Genomic DNA, 20,076 nt, shown 5'->3' on the forward strand with positions numbered 1-20,076 from the left:
TATTTTCTGAGCACCTTTCCTTGCAGTCAGTTGAGAGCGCGCTGTGTTCTGCAGAAGGCAGCTTTGTCAGAGCATGCGCACCCACACCACTTTTCCTACCTCTTGGGAAAGCCGTAGAAAGGTGGCTGCTCTTCTGTGTACACAAACGAAGATCATTCTGGTACAATTTTCCAGTTTATTAGAGGTGTCCGATCTGGAGGGGATTGGCAAGTTCCCAGTTTGCTCTGTCAAGTCATCATGTTAGACCAACAGTATTAAAGTAATCGTGCTCCAATTAGGCTACATATCTTGGTTAAGGGGTTTCATGTTGTTCATCCCCAAACACTGACCTTGAATCTGTCTATTAAGCTCACAATTCTAAAAAGAAATCAGTCTAAGGGAGAAATGACCTGTGCTCCTGTATCTGCACTATATTTTCTTTGCTTTTTTTTCCTACTTCCAGAAAACAAAACCTGACCTACACTGAGTGATCCATAAAGAAAAACAAACATAATTATGAAGCAGACATATTTTTATAAACAGGAATGTCAGGCATGTCATCTGGAGCAGAAGGTGGAAGAGATGTTACATCAATTAAAAAATAGTGGAGAAAGCAGCTGAGGTTTTCTTAAAAAGCCAAAAACGTTTGTAAGATGTGAACAAATTTTAAAGGTAATACAAATAAATTTGGAACAGTAGCAAAAAATACGCCTCTCATCAGATGAATATCTTAAATACTGACCCTCAAATGATTTTAAAATTTCTAAGCAAGCACTGAAAACATGTGATATCTCAGCTTGTCTTTTTTTTTTTTTTTAAACATTCAATCTCCATTACCCAGTTTTCAAGAGATGTCTATTTTACACCTAACTTAACTCTATAACCCATTGCAGGACAAAGTATTTATGTGATAAAATGCAAGCTAGCACATTACAGAAAGTTAATACACATCAAATACTAGGATTTTATGAAGCAAAGCTCTACTCAGAAAAGAGTTGTAAGATGAGTTTCTTTTTTTCAGGGAGGGTGGCAGAGTGAGGGTTGTGCCTGCTCTTTTTTTTTTTTTTTTTTTTAATTGGAGTATTGGTACACATATTTCCAAATATTGGAATGAAATATCACTTTGCAATAAAAATACCAATTTTTGTTATTATTATTTACTACTAAAAACCCCCACAAACCAATACTAAGTTGATTTTATTTTTGCTGGAAAATAAAATAGCAAAGATAAAAATTTAGCTTAATAGATTAGGAAAAAAAATACAGGCACTATCTGATAGACTATAAAAATTTAGAAAAGTTCCAAGTGTTTTCAGCTAGGCACAAAAATGCTGTTAATGATTAGCTGCATAACAAGAGATTTATCTCTGTCTTTTTTTCCTTTCTTTTTTGTGTGTGTATGTGTGTTGCAAAGGCAACACGGCCCTACTGCAGGTCTGTCTGTGCCATTCTTAGGCCACTTTCAGGCCAATTGAGAAAAGCTGGAAAGTAAACACAGGTGTTTTAAAACTGGAGCCGCTGTCATGGACAACCACAAACACCCTTAACTCTGATGTGGCAACGCCTCTTTCCCGCCCTCTCTTTTTTTAAAGCATCGCCCACAAAGAACATGTCAAATGTTTCACCTTTCACCACCTCAAAATAACTTGGAGCTTATAGCATTGTTTGGCAAATCTCAAGCAGAGAGATCATTTTTTCATTCCTTTTCAGATGTAGCCAACTCCAAATCAGTCACATAAAATAAAGAGCCATTCTATTTCTAATTATTTTATTTTCAGTGTCCACTGATTTACCTGCAAGCCCCATGTTTCAAGTTGAACATTTCCTTCCTTAAATGTAATTCAGACTCCTTGTTTTCATGATTCAGGTTCAACTAAAAAGGCAGCGAGGGATTTTGCAATAACTAAACAACAGATTTAATCCAGTGGATAAGAGGATGTATAAAAAAACATAACAAAAAAAAAAGCCACAAATCTCCCAGACCAAAAGAATAAACCTTGGTTTTTTGATTATTGTGCAAGAATACATAGAAAACTGAAAAAGTACTTGCTTGTAAATTAGCTGTTCCAGGAGAAGCACATCCTGTTTAACAGCCATGAAGTACTGACCAGCTAGAATAAAAGTATGGAAAGCAAAAGCAGAACAAATCCCCAGAAATTACATAGTGACTCTTCACTTAGGCAGTTGATGTGCACGGCAGGGAAAAAAAAGTAGTATATTAACAAAAATGAAACAGCTACTGACAGTTACAATTTAGTTCTGAAAAACTGGTAAACTAAACAGAGATGGTTACACTTAGACTGAAACTAACAGCCCCAGCAACACTCCTCACCCCAAAATGCAGAACTGGTTCATAATCTAAATATCAAAATCTAGATCCAGCAAAAAATCCTGAAATTTTATATTGCAAGTGGCGCGACCCTGACATCTATACCAACAGCAAATGTATTGCAAACATACAACATTGCTGAAAAGAGAACATATGTAAAAATCAGGTCTTACTTATTGTAAAGGATGATTTTTTCCTCTCAGTCTCAGCTTTCAGATTCCAGAACGATTTTCTTTTCGACGTAGATGCTTACACACCCTGGTTTCAAAACCCAGACACCAGACTTACTGTGTGTCCTGTGCTCCAACTTAAACAAACACAAACGACTTCATAAGATAGACAGTGCTCATGCATACATTTATTTATGTTAAGACACAAGCAGGATTTTTCTTTTTTCCAGATTTTGTCCGGTGTGGTAAAGAGACAGTATTACTTATCAAAGGATCTGTCTGAACAGCCCTGAGCCTCCTCATCCCCTATTAACTTCACCGGGCATTCAAAATAGTTCACAATCTCACAAAACAAGTCTCAAGAGATGACTTGCAAAATTGAACTTTCATTAAAAATCAGTCATTATTATTTCCTTTAGGCCATTTTATCTTGTTTTTGACAAAAATTATGAACTATTTTGTACGCTTTTATATTAAAAGCCTAACCAGTAATACATTTAAAGCTTTACTGAATATAGCCAAGAGAACACAACTGTAATGAATACAAAGCATCAAACTTCTGCCAGCAGCCAGCGTCACTCACAGTGCTGTGCATTACCTAATGAACACTAAAAAGAAATCACACAAGCACACTCATCAGCCTGTGTATGTTAAGAGTGCAACAAAAGCCATAAAGAGCAAGCGTATTCACTATTTCGCCTCATTTGTTGCTATTTCTGGCATCTGCATTAAGCACACATGACTTGAGAATCATACACTGTTAGGACTATTATACATAACAGACAAATTAGACCAAACAATATTGTGTATAAATTAGCCTGTTCATTGGTTTGCATTAGAAATACTTTTCTGTTAAAATAGGAAGATTTATGCTTGGCTATAATACAACGCAATAGAGTTTAATCTGATCCATTAAAAAAAAAGTGCACTAATACACTAATGGAGAAAACTACTAAACATTCTGATAGCAACGATTCAGACTGTTAAAAAAAAGGGAGAGAAAAGCTTGTTGAAATAACCCTTTTTAAGTGCAAAAATTTCACCCCATACAAAGATGCAGCAATAACGGTGTTATTTACCTGCAGATCTGTGAAGTCTCAGAAAGTATGTTTTAAGCTAACAAACTGAGTTAGGGGAACTTTATCAAACCGCTAACTACCATTAAACAGCAATGATAGATTTATCCCTCAGCACTACAGTGACCTCCTGGCCAAAAGCTAATTTCTCATTCCTCCAGCCTTTTGTAATCAAAATTATTACTCAGTCACAAAAAGAGTTGATTTTTGAAGCAAGAAACTTGCATCCACATTTTGAGAGGTAAGAGGCGCTTTCAGCTGCACAACTTCAAGAGAAGTTGTGAACACCCAGCTTTGGGCATTTATTATTTGATGCAGCTGTGGAGAGCAACTCTTTTTTTTTTTTTTCTATGCGTCTCCAGCAGGAGATAAACAGTAAAACTGTAAAAAATGCTAATAAGCTTTAACTGTGAAAAATGAGTTTTACTTAATGAAACAAACTGGAAAGCTGATTTTATCTTTCCTTATGGGGTTTTTTCCCCATTTCTTAAACAGACTAAAAACTGATCCCTAAAGTGTAACTCAGCTGAATAACAGGTACTCACAGAAGTAGCTTCCTGTGTGAGGCTTACTGTATTAGGCCTCAATTTGTGAAAATGTTGTTTCTGGACTCAGACCTGCTATTCTAAGTTTCAGGCTGGAATGAAGTTTTCAGAGTGGAGCTCTTAAGTCCTAAAGATAGGGGTCAGAAGGGAAACAACACAAGGGTGTGAAATACACTGTTGCTGTTACAATGTCAACTCTGCTTGGTAATTTTTCTCAAATTACCAAAGAAAGGAAATATGAAGTCTGATGTCACTTTCTTCAAATATAAACACATCTCAGCAAGACTTCGAGTATTTTTCTCCTAAAGAATAACTGAAAAAACAAAAATATGAGAAGCAGACATTCTTTTGTGAGGACAAAATTAATAAAACATTTTATTTGGGAAGTAGACATGGTACAATTGGAGTTTGAAGGTGCACTTAGCTCTGTTCTAATATTTTAAATTTGACAACACTTGTCAAAAGATGTTAAAAATTGTTTTGTGGTCCAACAAGTCACTCAGCAAGAATAATTTTTAACCAGCTTTTCCTTTTGTTTCAGTTAAAATTAAAATCTATGTTGTGTAATCCTTGGAGTCAATCTGTAATTAAGGGGATTTGAAGAGAGACCACGCACCGCATTAATGATAAAATTTAATATCTGTTTTAATACTCTAACATAAGAAAAAAACCCTAAGCAACATACAAAAAAGCAATCATCTCCCTATTTTGTGTGAATGCAGCATATACACACCATTACTATGTCTAGCAGCAATGCTGTATTTGATGTCAGCTTTTTGTTTATAGACCAAATGTTTCAGGATTTAGCATCTACAGAGCTTAAAACTGCATCTGCTTGAAAGTTGGCACCCAGACTTAATAGGCTAGATAAACAGATTTTATTTTATCTAGTTTGGAAAGTGAGTGTTTTTGTTGTTACTGTTGTATAGCAATTCCAAACGGACGGAGCTATCAGCAGCATTTCCAAGGTTTCAGTCACTCTCCTCCTAGTCACTTAGCCACTCTCTCCCCCAACATCTAAGACAATTACAGCTCAACCGTAAGAAATAGGAGCAGATAACCAATTAAAACCAATTCATTTTATGTGATATTCTTAATGCTTAAGTTTAACACGATACAAAAAAATGGTAATGTTTGGTATACTAAGTCTCTCCTCTAGACTACATGCAAGGAGGTTTGAAATCTGTGTTTCTTCAGAATGGAGCTAATTAACACCAAGAGGTGTAATCAAACCATTTACTCAGTTGTTTAACAGTGGAGCAAACACAGTTCCATTTTTAAACTAGAAACCTGTACTAAATAGTTTTATCCTTTCAGAAGATGGGATGAAGGATTAAAGTACCAGGGCAATGAAGTATTTTATGATTCATTCATTTTTTCCCAAAGAACTCAGTAAGAAGCATGGTTAAAGCAGAGGTGCACTTAATGAGATTTTGGGTGGAAAGATTTTCACTGAGAAAGGATTCTTTTAACATGGACATCAAAGATTTTTTCCTGTGTAAATGTCTTCTGGCCTGAGCTTTTCTGAAAGAACTAGTAAAGCATCAATGTATTCTTACCAGATCTTGTTGTATCATGTAAGATACCTAGTTTATGAAAACAAATTTGAACAGAATTTCCTCTGATCTCTGAATATTGTCATAACAGCCTAAATGTGTGTATAACAGCTTAAGGCTTCACAGATTTGAGACCTAGTCCCATTAAAATTTAAGTGCATGTGGAACTCACAAGCTTTGAGATCAAAGCAAGAAAGGGTTCGTCTCTTATAATTTCGAACCTATAACAGTAACTATTAATGTCAGTAGGACTGCTCTGCAGCAGTCATTGCTACATATGGGTGCAAGATTAGCTTCAGTGTTTGAAAGCCTGGTCCAAATGATGCTTCTAATGTAAAAAATAGTTTAAATGGTATTGATTTTTTTAAAATACGTTCTTTCAATTTTTCAAAATGTGTGGCCAAGATATTTATAAAGAAAGAACTCTATGCGCAAATCACACCACCACCATCTTAATAAACCCTCCAACACAGCAGGTATTTCTTTAATAAACAAATGAGCATTGAAATAATCATCTTGACTGTGATCCACAAGGAAATGGCAAATTTATGAAACTGTGTGGAATCTGAACATGTCTAGTAAAACTGTGAAAGATGACATCTGTTCTTCAGTGGAGAATCACTTCTGGAGATGGAAAATCCAGTATCAACCAACACAGTTCAGAAAATGAAGTCCCAGAGAGTTTCTTTAAATATTGAATCTAACTACAAAATGACATTTGGGTCTTTGAGTTTAATTTTAAATTGCAAATTCGGCTGCTTAGCAGCTTAACACAATCACCAATACACATTAATACTATGTTCAGGCAATGTGATATACACTTATTTACTATTACACAATAGCATTCGTTACTTCAGCTTCCCATCCAAAGTTTAAAGATGGCTCTTTTCTAATTTCACCTTTTTATTGCTTTTTCTTTGTAAGATATATCAGCCACTAAGGAAGGCTGAATTTTGGAAGCAACAACACAGCTGACTGAATTTTGGAGGCATAAGAAATTGAAGTTTTAATTGCAAACGTATTTTACAGGAGAAATCAGACCTTCTTTGAGGGTTTTCAGTGAATAATTCATTTTTTGTGCAAGTGTAATGAGCAATTTTGATTCAGCTACATGACAGAGCTATGCATGCAGTGTTTCTAAATATGAAGATAAACCTAATACATGTTGAGTTGAAATCCTAATGCATTGATATACTTCTGCTGATGTGAAGCTTACTTTATACCTTTCAAGTCTTCAAATAATAAAAAACAAGGCTACGTATTTCATATGCCAAAATTCTATCTGTGCTTGTGTTAATCAGTAAAGATAATATTAATATACTTTCTGAATAGGTGGTACACCGGTGTGCCTGCACAGGTTTTTTTATGGTTAAGGTCTGGAAACTCAGAATTACTGAATTGTCAAATTTACTACTTGACCCCTAACATATAGTTTACTATTCTAAAGCTTACTCCTAGAGAAAAGTCAAAGTCCAACTGCCAGTCCATAATCTCATGAGAAAAGCTGTGGAGATCTACTGAAAGACAGGTGAGGAATATTTTACTTCATAAAGCCCACTTTCATAGAAGAAAAATAAAAAGATCAAAATAAAATCCAAGTCCATTTGTTCCTTCTGCTCTTCAAGCATTCTCCTAATGACCTGTATACTGCTAGGGTAGAAATACATACCTACTGCACACAAGGAGTACATCTCTTCCCCTTAGTAACCTGAATATGTGAACAGCAGAGTCCACTTTTCCTTTACACCTCTGCATGGCCACACACATGGAAGTCAAATCAGGATTTTGCTCTTATTTATGTGGAAAAGAAAGGGATTTTCAAAAGCCTCTCAAGGCCAGGTTGGATGGGGCTTTGAGCAACCTGGTCTAGTGGAAGGTGTCCTTGATCATGGCAGGGGGGTTGGAATTAGATGATCTTTAAGGTCTCTTCCAACCCAAACCATTGTATGATTCTATGTTTTGGGAGCACAAAAACATCAAAAATGCACCTCTGCACCAGACCAAATAAATAGAAGGGAATTAAAAAGGACAGGCAAAAGGAGTCCTGACTTCTCTGAGTAATGATGGCTAAGCACCAAGCTGCACTTCCTGGACATGGGCTCTTTTGACTTCATCTCATTCTAAACCCTAAAGTTTCTCACCTGGGAACAGAATAGGAGAGACTTTCAGATTACAGTAAAAAGATAAATAAGAGAAAATGTAGCACCTTGAGGCTTCTGAATCAAGGCTAGTCTGCAGCCTTACAATCACACTAAGACCTAATGTTTCAGCGTCTTCCTTTACGACCTGTCCCCCTTCTACTCTGAACCATACTTCATATGATCACTTGCATGCAAAATGCTAGGAAAGGGTTCTCCAATTCTGAACAGAAATTTGGATAAACTTAAACATACAAAGACCAAAGATTCCTTTTTAGTAAGTATCTAAAATTCTGAACTATTTATATTGATCCTTTGTCCTATCCCTGGTTTCCTCTACCCAAGATCTAAAGTAGATTCTATCAATTCTGAGAGGTGTTTCAGATAAGGAGGTCATGGATGGGTCAGAGCAAGACCTTTGCTATTTAATGACCCTGTAGCTTGCCTTTTGCACAAGAGCTTAGGTTACTGACTTTTATACATTTTATTGTAGGACAAATAACTGACATGTCATCATGCACTCAAGCTCAAGATTTTGTTTACAGTTGCTGCTCAAACAAAAGAGGATCATTTTCCTGTGCAGCATAAAAAATGAAGGGTGTACAGTAAGACACTGAAAAAATGATTGAAAATTAAGATTTACCACATTTTCTTTCTGCATCTATGAATAACAGATTTCATATGGAGAAAGAAACAAGATTTATGAAATAAAAAATAATACATAACAATGACACTCCTCTTCTTCATTCATTAAATCTGATATCTTGTCTCCAGCATCATTTAATACTTGGTACCTCTGAGAAAGGAAAAACTTAACTTGGCTAAATATTTTTGGTACTTCCTTTGTTTTGTTATGGTACGAAGCTGATAGGCACTTTGAAAACTATGCCAATGAAGATTAGGGACAATATTATTAATAGAAACTAATTCTAAGGGCTTCTTTAAACATTGCAGAAAGCAGTTACTATTTTATGTACAAAATGGCTTCAGATTTAGAATCTCTTAACTAAGTTTGGAAATATGTTTTATAGTATCAGAAAGTGGCAAGTGAAGGAGGGAGACCTAGTTTTCTTATAGTAAGTCTGATACATTAGGCTTCGTGATTGTTTTACAATTAGATTAACATATGCCCTTCGTTCCTGATCCATGTAATCCTGAAATGAAGCTCCATACTAGTGGAAAAGTAAAATAATTTTTTTTATAGCTGTTTGAAGCGCAGCAATATGACACCTCCTCAGACCTTACAAAGGTTCATAGTAGTACTACTATTGACGTGTTATAGGGCAGAAGGAAGGAAAAATGAACCCATGACTGGGGCAATAAACTACACCATTGGAGATGGCAGCAAAGGTTATCATTACAGTTAAATAGAGGTTTTGTTTTTATAAGAACTCATCTTTCCATATAAATACCTTTTCTAACATGATTATGGTTTCTACAGTATGTTTTGCTTACGTATCAGATTCAGATTCTGTGATTCTAATTTACAAGATACTGATGAATTTCAGTGTATTTTAGAACACACCAATTTTTTATCATTGGTTTAAGGCATGGGTGTCACCTCTATGAAGATAAGGAGTAAAAGAGCAGGTAGCAGACAGCTTTCTATCTGGCCACAGGATGCCTGCATAGTTTGTTCCACTTTCTACAACTTCAGAACATTTGTTCATTTCAGGATATGTATTTCTAGAATACATATATCTGAGATCTGCCCCAGGCTCATAAACTATTCCAGTTTTGAGGTCCTTTAACAGAGTTTAGACAAAAAGCCTAAAATTGCTGCAGAACATTTATGAGTGAAACAAAGCGTCCTTGAAACGGGAAGGCCAAGTGGCAGCGTCACTGAGAAAGGAAGGAACTTCCAACTTCCAGATGGCTAGCAAATGAATCAGTCATACAAAGTGGAATCTATCCTGTTAGAAGGAAAAATAGGTGCGTGAAAGTGTATTTGTAAAATGCTAAGTTAATAGAATATGCGCAGATGCACAATTACAGAATGGTTAAATGAAAAACATGTTTGAGAGGGCCTTGTCAAGAGGAAGTTTATGGTCGCAGACGCCTATTACCATGAGAGAGATGATTCTTTGCATATGAAAAGTGAGGACATGGAACCAGGCTAGATGACCGTGAGAACAATAATCCAGATTTAGAATAACCTGAAACGAACATATTGCATTCCAAGAACTTGCTGTATTCATCAGAAATAATACTTCTGCTAATTGGAAGTAGTAACATCGACTGACCTCCTGGGAAGACAATTTTCACGTATGAAATGGAAACCAAAAAATAAAAGACTCAGCCAAGAGGTTTGAATGACCACATCACCCCCAACGACAAAGGGACTTTAATAGTATATACAAACAGTTTGTTGATGTTTAAGATTGTCAAGAGTAATCTGGTGCCAAGAGAGGTTTGAAGACTGTCAAATAAAAAGGAACAGACCTCCAAGGAATTTTTAGTGAAGCAGATGAAAGCTGACATCAAACACAAAGTGTGAATGAGGAATGAATTCCTTAATGCTTAGAATGAATCAAAGTTCAATAAATATATCTGCTTTGGTTAAGAGATGTTCAGCATCTGTTAACAGGAGAGAAGGAAGACTTACACTCCTCAGGCAAGGTGAACAAACTCTTTCAGCCAAGATGCTGTTTGTTCAGTCTATCAAGACACATGCAGTGCCATTCTTGTGCAGCTGTTTACAGGCAGTATGAAGCATGCTAAAATTCCTTAAGACATACACTGCTCTAGACAAGCATAATTAATTAGACAGGTTCAGCTCTTCTCAGGATCATTTTCAGGACAAATGTTCTGCCAATAAATGTTCACTCTCATCCATATATTAATTTGCTTTGAAACAATTCTGAAAGACTTGAGGTCACAGTAAGTAGGAAACACCGCTGCTTGGTCTACTTTCATTTGAACAGAGTCCAAGAAATCCTGAGTAGCTGCTGTGCAGAGAACACTGTACACACAGCGCTGCTGTGCCAGACAGTGCTGTCAGTGAAAGGACAGCCTTACAGATACAGGAAGGTGGCATGGCCAGTGCAACCGAAGAAGCAAAGACGAGAACTTGGGTATGTCTATTCGTTTCCTTCAATTTGAAAACAACCCAAGGCTTGAACGAGTTCAAAATTCTGGCCCGCAGTGATGCCTTAGTGAAGCAAGAACAGTACACATGGCCCTGCCGCCTATCCACACAGCCACTTAATGACATCACAAGCTGACCACTGAAAATCATGCAAGTACTAATGTTACCAAACATCATTTGTCTTCAACTCCCAGGTAGATGTTTCATATAAATCAGATTTATCACTCTGGAATCCTGTGTTTCTAAAGGGACTCTGGACAACTTCTCTCTCAGTGAAGGGCAACTGTCTCATCTCATAATTTATTTCCCATGTTTTCCATCAGGGGAAAACATTGTATTATTTGCTTATGGCACATTTAAGCACTTATTTTAACTTTCAACTCCCTATACAAATTAAGATATTTTTGATCAATGAATACAAATGTCTATCAGTGCTAAAACATTAATTACCAGATGGGAGGAGACCATCACTAAGAATGTAGTTGTCACTCATGAACAACTATTCTGTCAAGATCTGCATAACTAAATAAAGCCTACCAGCTTGGATGGCTACAAAAAACAATTAACAAAACTGGCCACTGAAAGTGATACTAGTAGATCAAATTTCTGAACTTAGCTTTTTGATTTATGGTCACATACCTGTGCTAAATTAGTCACTTCCTGCCAATACGGGATACATGTAAGCAAACTCTTACATTACTCCTAAATATATGACAGCAGATGAAGGAGAAACCCTGGCTGAGGATCTCCGTACCTGAACTGACCAGAGGATCTGACATCTGGTTCAAAGGACCAATTTGGTCCAAGGAAACTTCAAATGACTGCTTTAAAGACCACTCGACCAGTGCTCACGTTTTTTCCACTGGGATTGAGGGGAAACATTGGTCACTGTAGGATTATACGAGTTATTTTCTCCCTCTCCATACATACAGATAACTGGGTAGGTTGTCCGAAATCTGTAGCAATAGCTTTTGGAGACACTGCAACTTGAGCAGAAAGGAATGCAGAAAATTAATATTGAAGTGAAACATGGACAGAATTATTTCTGCAGTTGTACACAGCCTCATTTTAGTGTTCATTTATGGCACAATGCAACGGCTTACACTGATATCCTCTGAGGTGTACGGTACTGTTTAATAATACCAACCATAAAGTGACTAATCATGTTTCTAGCATGGATAAGAGCTGAACAGACTTGGGTCTAGCCTTAGTGACACCCTTTAACACCTTGTGATAAAGTGTTTTTGGGTGCAGCACAAGCAAAGGCTCTGTTCAATGCAATTAAGATCGCAACTGTATCTACTCTGTTTGATAAAGTGTCTAGGAAGCAGCAACTGAAGAAAAATGTTTGTGCATTCTTATCCACATCCAGATTTGTCAGCAGCATGTTCCAAGTTTTACTAGGTCTTTTATTTCCACCTCCACTATGTACTTAAAAGCAATTCAAGCATTCAAACTCCAGCAAACTTCTACTCTAAAAATTAACAGTGGTCTCATGTGCTTTATAACAAGTTTTACTGACAGGGTAGCAAATTTGTGTCTCACATTGCCCAGGCATTTAAATGAGGGCACGTACTGCTTTAGGGTAGTACTGGAGAGTGAAATGAACTCATTGTGGTTTTCTACAATCTGAACCATACAACTCTTCTGAAAGCAGAAAAAGAGAAGCAGCACCCTTCTTAGCAGAAGAAACTGTACTACTGAAAGGGCTCTTGCACAAAGTTAGAGATTGCAGCTTACTTTGATAAATCCTCTAGTATTTTATCCTCGTGTAAGTTATTGGAAGAACAGCATGAAGAATCTTTCAGGATTAGTTGTAACAACATATTATTTGCTGGAGATAACCTCCAAGAAGCGTGTTAACTATTCCCATTGCTCCTGAAACGTTCCTGTAGTTTCAGAAAAATAGGTATAGATCTTAAGTAAATGCAAGGGCACAGTGTATCTCCTCACACTGAGCAGCAGATCTGCAGTCATCTTCTCCTCCCCTTCTACTTCCAATATGAAGTCTTCTCAGTCATCCCAGTCTTCAGACATACCTATAAATTCATTTGCAAATGTGACAGCAGTCCCTTTTATAGGTAGCAGCACGTGACACCCAAAATGAAAAGCATGATTGCTTTAGGGTTAACTGCACAGAGCAAGCTCTTAAGCTGAGCTTTCACAGGTTGATATTCTGTTAGATACAGAGGGAACAGTGCATACTGGCCAGAGGAATTCATAGCAAAATCTGAGAGAAATGGGTGGATTGTCCCCAGAAATGGCTGGGGTTAAACCACGACACCAAACAAAACCACCATACCAACAAGTAGATCAATAGCTGGGGTTAAACCACGACACCAAACAAAACCACCATACCAACAAGTAGATCAATAGCAAGTTTTAAACTCTTTGCAGAGTAATGTCTAGCTATTTTGTAGCTAGAAACTGGAGAAAGGTGTAACACTCACTTCACCAGTGGATAACATAGCTATTCATCTGTTAGCTATAAAATATTGGTAATCAGCAGCCGATTTCTATCACTCGCACAGCACTGCAGTTAACAGTGCAACAGTCGAAATGGCTGACATTGGCAGGGTGTTCTAGATGTGGCTGGGCCTTGCCACGTTCAAAACTTACGTTTTAGGTTTCTAATAAATCAACCTGATCTCTGTTGCCTCATGTAAAATGATTATGAAAGTATTGAAAGACTTTTCTCTAAGAGTTTTCTAGGATGCAATTAATAACTATAATAAAATGTAAAAATTGTATGCTGAACTGGAATTCGAATAGAAAAGATGAGATTGAAATCTCTCAAGTTTCCCACCACTGGTTCAGGCAAGTTTCCCTGGACTAGAGAGCATTTCAAAAGTGTGTGGCTCTGTCAGAAACAAATCAGAGGCTTTAAAGCCATAACTCTAAACTCATTAAAATGAAGCTCTGAAACTTCAGCTGGAAGCTCTAAACATAAAAACATTGTTAGAAATACTTAGTTTTTGCAGATAAGTGCCACAGTTACTACCTTCTGAAAGAAGGACTTTATTCCATAGTCAATATTATATGTCTAAATAGCGTGAATACTCCATGCTTTTCAACAGTAGCAATCATTTTAAACTTCATGTTAAAGCTTTTCTTAACCTTTTTTAAGCTCTTATGACATCAGATTCTCCTGGGATTGTGCTCTTCATGGACAATATGTTGACTAGTCAGCTGGATTTGGTTTTGTGGTTGGCATTGTCAAGCAGGTATGGAAAAATGGTTTCTACTCTAAGAATCTGGGAAATTCTGGGAATCAAAACAGAGCTTAATACAATTTATGACAGGCATCAGGGACTACTTAAATTAAGTCTTCTAGAGTGGTTTTTTCGCAGGCATCATCACTGGAACAACTACCAAACTGCTATGTGTGGTGGATTTCCTGCCCTTGACACAATTCTTATGAAAATCTGCAGAAAGCGGATGACATCAGCTACAATTGCTTTATGACACCACTGTAGACGAATTTCTGACAGCTATTTCAGGTCACTTTCTTGCCTCTGACTCTAAATTTATGATATTCTTAACAAAACCATGGAAGTATGCAGGATGAATTCTACAGAAAATCACAACTAAAAAGATTGATTAGTCAGAAAAACATAAAAAAACAAGCCAATCATAACCAAAGATTAACATCTTAACAGCTCTGAAGGAGATTAATAACCTTTACAAGTTCTAATAACATCATACTTAGATGGAGTACACTCATTTAGTCACTAAAGGGCACCTGATTAGTGTATCATCATGAAACAGCCCTCCTTTCCATTTTGAGAGTTTGGCTTGGAAGTAAAATTATTATGTTTCTCTGGTCTTTAAAGCAGATTAATAGCTGCTTTAAGAAGAATGTACCAACTAATTAAAAATTACAAAATAAATCAGGTCTGTGAAAAAAAAAGTCACCTCTCCCTATGTTTCATTCAAATCCAGTTAAACATTTTTGCATGAATTTTCACATTAAGTTATTTGTTTCACAACAACTTCTTCTTCAACTGAGCAAAGAGGACATTCACACTGGCAAAATCTTTATTTTTCTTTAGGAAAATGTATTACTTAAAACTGTGCATTTCAAAACTACACACTACAAAGCTAACAATAAAATGATCCACAACAATATTTGAATACTAATGAAAAAATAGCAATTCTTCAACTTTTCTATGTTTAATTGAATCAGCTATTTCAGTGTATTGTGGGAATACATTTTTCAGAATCAGTAGAGATCAAATGTTAATTATGAAGGCCAAGCACAAATGAATAATCTTATGTATAGACCCTGACACATTACAACGGCAAAGCACTCTGCAGATCTTATTTTATGAAAATGTACTAAGAGCGCAACTGTATAGGCCCTTAGGAAGCAATTATCCCTAAAAGATTTAGTTATAATTCAATCTGAAATATTATAAGAGATTTTTTTAAATGGTTTCACAAAGAAAAGGATTATTTTACTTTAACTATGGAAATAGAGGCCCACATGCTTCTCTGAATGACCTCTGTGCAGTTGTGGGCATTGCCTGGAGAGAAGATTTGAAATTGGCCTTTTCGTTCAATTAATATAACCTCTATGACCAATAAGAATATTATAAAAATTAGGAGTACCAGTTTGGCATTGTGGGACTAAATGGCCCACATCACTATAAGGAATGTTCTGTGCAATAAACACATCAAATATGGAAATTTTAAATCATGTACTACTAATATGTATGACGGAGATTAGTTAAGAAGAGCTATGTCTCCAAAGACGTGCCGATGTTATATTGCACAATAAGATGAAATGGCACAATATAGGTCTATACAGCACGCCTTATGTGTCATATGTTTTATTTGTCACATGATCCTCAGGTGTGACATGGGATCTAAAAGTGTAAAAATGAAAGCATGCAAGAGTACTTACATCATCTTTGTGATTTCTAGATCCTGGATCTGGCCAATTTACTGCCACCACACCTCTCCCACAGTTACAATCTGTCTCTCTGCTGCTTTGCCTCATTCAGGAGTCTACAGGCTGCTACTGCCTCAAAGAAGGGTGGCCCTGTGAGCTAATATAACTAAAAATAAAGCTGAAAGCTTGCAGCTTATCTTACCTATTAGACCATACCATCCGTGGAATGGAATAGGTTTCTTGTGGATTGGTCTTAGACTTTTTTCCTTCTGAGCAACTCCCTATTGTGAGATGATTTTAAGAAGTAAGAAAGAAACAATACCCATTGGGTTTTGTTGTCAAGTGTATTTCAAGACCCCATAGAGGTAACGATCTCATCTTTTATCACAAACTTTTATGCCATCCTTAATCTAGCTGATCCTGATTACTGTATTTTTATCCAGTTAAGATTGCAAGTATCCTTGCACCACATTTGATGTTTACACTTCCGTTACTCCCTGAAGAAAATCTACAGCGGATCAAATTCCTCATCTGCCACCTATCACCAGAATACATCTTTTGCCAAACTGAATCAGACAACGTTAATTAAGTTTAAGAGAGCAGGGAAAATTAAAAAACCCCCCAACTTTCTTAACAGAAACTGTCCTGGATAGACACAGAAGGAATACCTGGACTCCTTTTGCAGGACAGGTGTTTACATCTCATACAATCATAGAATTATTAAGGTTGGAAAAGACCTCTAAGATCATCAAGTCCACCACCATGCCCACTATACCATGTCCCTAAGCACCTCATCTACACGTCTTTTAAATACTTCCAGGGATGGTGACTCAACCACTTCCCTGGGCAGCCTGTTCCAAGGCCTGACCACTCTTTCAGTAAAGAAATTTCTCCTAATGTCCAATCTAAACCTCCCTTGGAGCAACTTGAGGCCATTTTCTCTCGTCCTGTCGCTAGTTACTTGGGAGAAGAGACCAACCCCCACCTCGCTACAGCCTCCTTTCAGGTAGTTGTGGAGCGCGATGAGGTCTCCCCTCAGCCTCCTCTTCTCCAGGCTGAACAACCCCAGTTCCCTCAGCCGCTCCTCATAAGGCTTGTGCTCCAGGCCCTTCACCAGCTTCGTTGCCCTCCTCTGGACACGCTCCAGCACCTCCATGTCCTTCTTGCAGTGAGGGGCCCAAAACTGAACACAGTATTCAAGGTGTGGCCTCACCAGTGCTGAGTACAGGGGCACTGAATGAATAGTACATAGTGGAGTTCCCAGTCTGCACGTGGAGGTGGTTAAAGTAAATGTAGATCTCCGGATCACGGTGAAAATAAAAATAGTTGTGTTGATATTTAACCCTGCACCAGAGAGACAAATGGCCTGTCCTATTTCTCTGAAAACGATCAGATGACCAGATGGTGATCTGCAGCGGACAGGAGACAGGAGGGGATTCTTGCGTCTGTACATGCACTCTGTGTGTAGCACTTACAATAGCTACTGAGCGCATACAAGAGGCAGGAGGCGGCAGCTCAGAACAAGCGGGTTTGTGTGTGGGGAGGTGTGTGCCAAGACCCTACAGTGCGTTACCTGTCAGGGGGCTCCGGCTGGATGTTTCTCCGGCAGGGAGCTCTGCCACTGATGGCAGCAGGAGCGCCCTGGCCAGCCGCAGCCAGGCCCAGAGCACTGGTCAAACCCATTTCTAAAGCAGTCGCTGACACGACTTTCACCCCTACCAGCCAGTCCATATTTTCTAGGCTGTAGCTACACTAAAAAAGGGTGATAAGCTTTTCATTTACTGGAGTGCTTAGGTCAGGATGAGTGTTCATACACTGAATATCAAAGGTAACTGCTATTGCCAATATTGCATAGGGGCTTTTCAAAGTTTTCAAGGTCAAGAATTCAGCTTGACCCATAAACCTTTTAGAAAGTACTGCCATGGACCTGTCCTCACTGTAGGCAGCAGTAATATGAATGGAGACAAACTATAGAGGTACAATATTAAAATAAGTTCAACTTTACCAAAAATTGAAAAGCGTTCCTTTTTTCCTCCCCAAACGCTCATCTCTAAAAGACTACGACCAATTAACCTCTAACTTTGAAAAATCAAAAAATGCCTGTGACAGCCAGAAATTAAATTCTTTAAAGATTAGGTGCTGGGAGAGCAATATCAGTCTTAGAATGAAATCCTAGTAACACTATGAACTATTAAGTCACTTCTTGCTCTGAAAATATAATTATTCTGTAAGCATTTTCTCAGGCAATATTAAATGTAAAAAGCGTAGTTTCAATAAAACATTTCTGTTTTCTAACAGAAAGACTCCGTGCATAATATTTTCAATGACACAGAAAAAACAAGTCAGCATTCAATTAACGAAAAACAATACTATGTTCCATAAGTAGCATGCTTGGCAAGCACTAACTTTTAGTGATACCAGATTCAAAACAATACTATTATTGTGGTCAGAAACAGCTCTGAAAGTTTATGATCTCTATTTTTAGTTATCTGAGGATGGGTTGCTTTCAGTATTGCACACCTGATTTTGTAATACTCACCACAGATTCTGATGGCAATTATAAACCCACGGAACATACAGCATCTGTGTGGCACACAAACTCTCTGTTTATTCATTATACTTTTTTTTTTAACTAAGAAATGTCAAACTACACAAGGATTTATCTTAATTCCTATACTTTGCATCAGTCAAGTTGTTGCATGAATAATGATGTTTCCTGAATATAAAAAAAAAAAGAAAAAGGAGGCAGAGGAAAATCCGCCTATAAATGAGATACGTTTGGATCTTACTGCCTAAATCAAACACAGTTTTAAAACGATAACACAGTATCAACAGAGTAACTTCTGTATTTATATTGTCTCTCCGCTACCCATAAAAGAGATTTTTAAGAATACAGTGGATGAATAGGTGTGCACGGTGCTTGCACGTCTTACCTGGCACAGTCTCTTATTCTGGCTAGCGTTGAGATTGCTGGTTATGTAGCTATCAATTCCACTGATGTTACAATTTCCCTTTCTCAAAGCAGCAATAACCTGTCACTTTACACTGTCCTTTCTCTGACCCTCTCCCGCCCCTCTGCTCATTTTTATTCTTATTGACAAGACTTATTATTCCTCCTCTCAATTCCAACCAGCTACCCTTTTGCAAATAGTAGTATCAACTATGTGGTCACTAGTAGTATAGGTCAACAATGTTATTAATATAGCACACACTGCTGGGAGCAGATCAAACAGCCATGCTTTAAAATATTAGTTTTGCAAAGGTACCATGAGGCAAATAGTTGCAGCTTTCTTCACGTTATAAAATGTAATATTGCAAGGACAGACCCCAAGAATTTAGTAATTAACACTCCAATAATTTGGAGGATATGTTATTTTTTTCTTGTCGTTTTCACACACAAAATAAAATAAAACCATAACAGAAGGGTGCTGTATCTGTGTTTAAAGAAGGGGTTGTTGGCAAACACTATAGCTCACTTCTGCCGAAATGTACACAACTGATATATGCAGCCCAGAAAGCTGGCACCAGGGGCTTACAACCTTAATTTGCCTGCAAGAAGAAATGGAGATTTACCTTCAGAGCACGTTCTTGATTGTTTTCAGCAGTCAGATGTCTCGTGTTGTTTGCTGAAGTCTGGTTCTGCTCTTTCAGATGATGAAGCTGCTGCTCCAGCCGTTTGCACTGCAACGAGGAAAGAATCCCATTAAGTAGAGGAGTGTGGGCATATTTTTTTCAACAAGCCAAATGAATTAACGTAAATAACCCCATCACCATTTCTGCAGTAGTGAAAGCATCAGACAAAAGCAAGTTACAATCTCAGACCAGTACTCGAGCTACGTTTTTTCAACGTGCATCACTATTCAGTTTCCTCCTGGTCCAATTGTATGCCAAAAAAAGCTACGTTTAGTATCAGATAAAGACATTTTGCAGAATGTTTTAAAAAGTCTTAAAAATGTCGGATTGAATTTCTTCTCCTAGTTATGCCAATATAAGGCTACATTTTGGCTTTTATGTATTAAGTCAGTGGATATAAAGGAAGCAATACATGCTTTTAGAAAAGCAAGCAAATGAAAGACCCTCCTCCCAAATCCAGGACCCAGCCTTTTATTAGAAAATATACATGTAATTTTTATACTTGTATTTTTCATACTAAGAGATTACTCTAATTCCCAAAGACAGACCACATCTTGAAAGAAAAGAAGTTTTAAGATTGTTTTGTTTAAATATTTAACTTAATGACAAAGAATGAAAAATTTAACATTTGCTACTGTGTGCATACTCATGTATACTTACTGCTGTCA

The 20,076-nt window shown here is 37.2% G+C and overlaps 1 protein-coding gene across 1 annotated transcript in view; it reads right to left on the reverse strand.

Annotated features, from left to right (window-relative positions):
- The window catches only part of MIPOL1 (mirror-image polydactyly 1), a 197,508-nt gene that overhangs the window by 84,770 nt on the left and 92,662 nt on the right, over positions 1-20,076 (reverse strand). Inside the window, exon 9 of the mRNA XM_075151627.1 lies at positions 19,349-19,456. Coding sequence (XP_075007728.1) covers positions 19,349-19,456 — 108 coding nt within the window. The remainder of the gene's footprint in view (positions 1-19,348; positions 19,457-20,076) is intronic.

This window comes from Calonectris borealis, chromosome 5, assembly GCF_964195595.1.
Source record: "Calonectris borealis chromosome 5, bCalBor7.hap1.2, whole genome shotgun sequence".
Taxonomy (NCBI): Eukaryota; Metazoa; Chordata; class Aves; order Procellariiformes; family Procellariidae; genus Calonectris; species Calonectris borealis.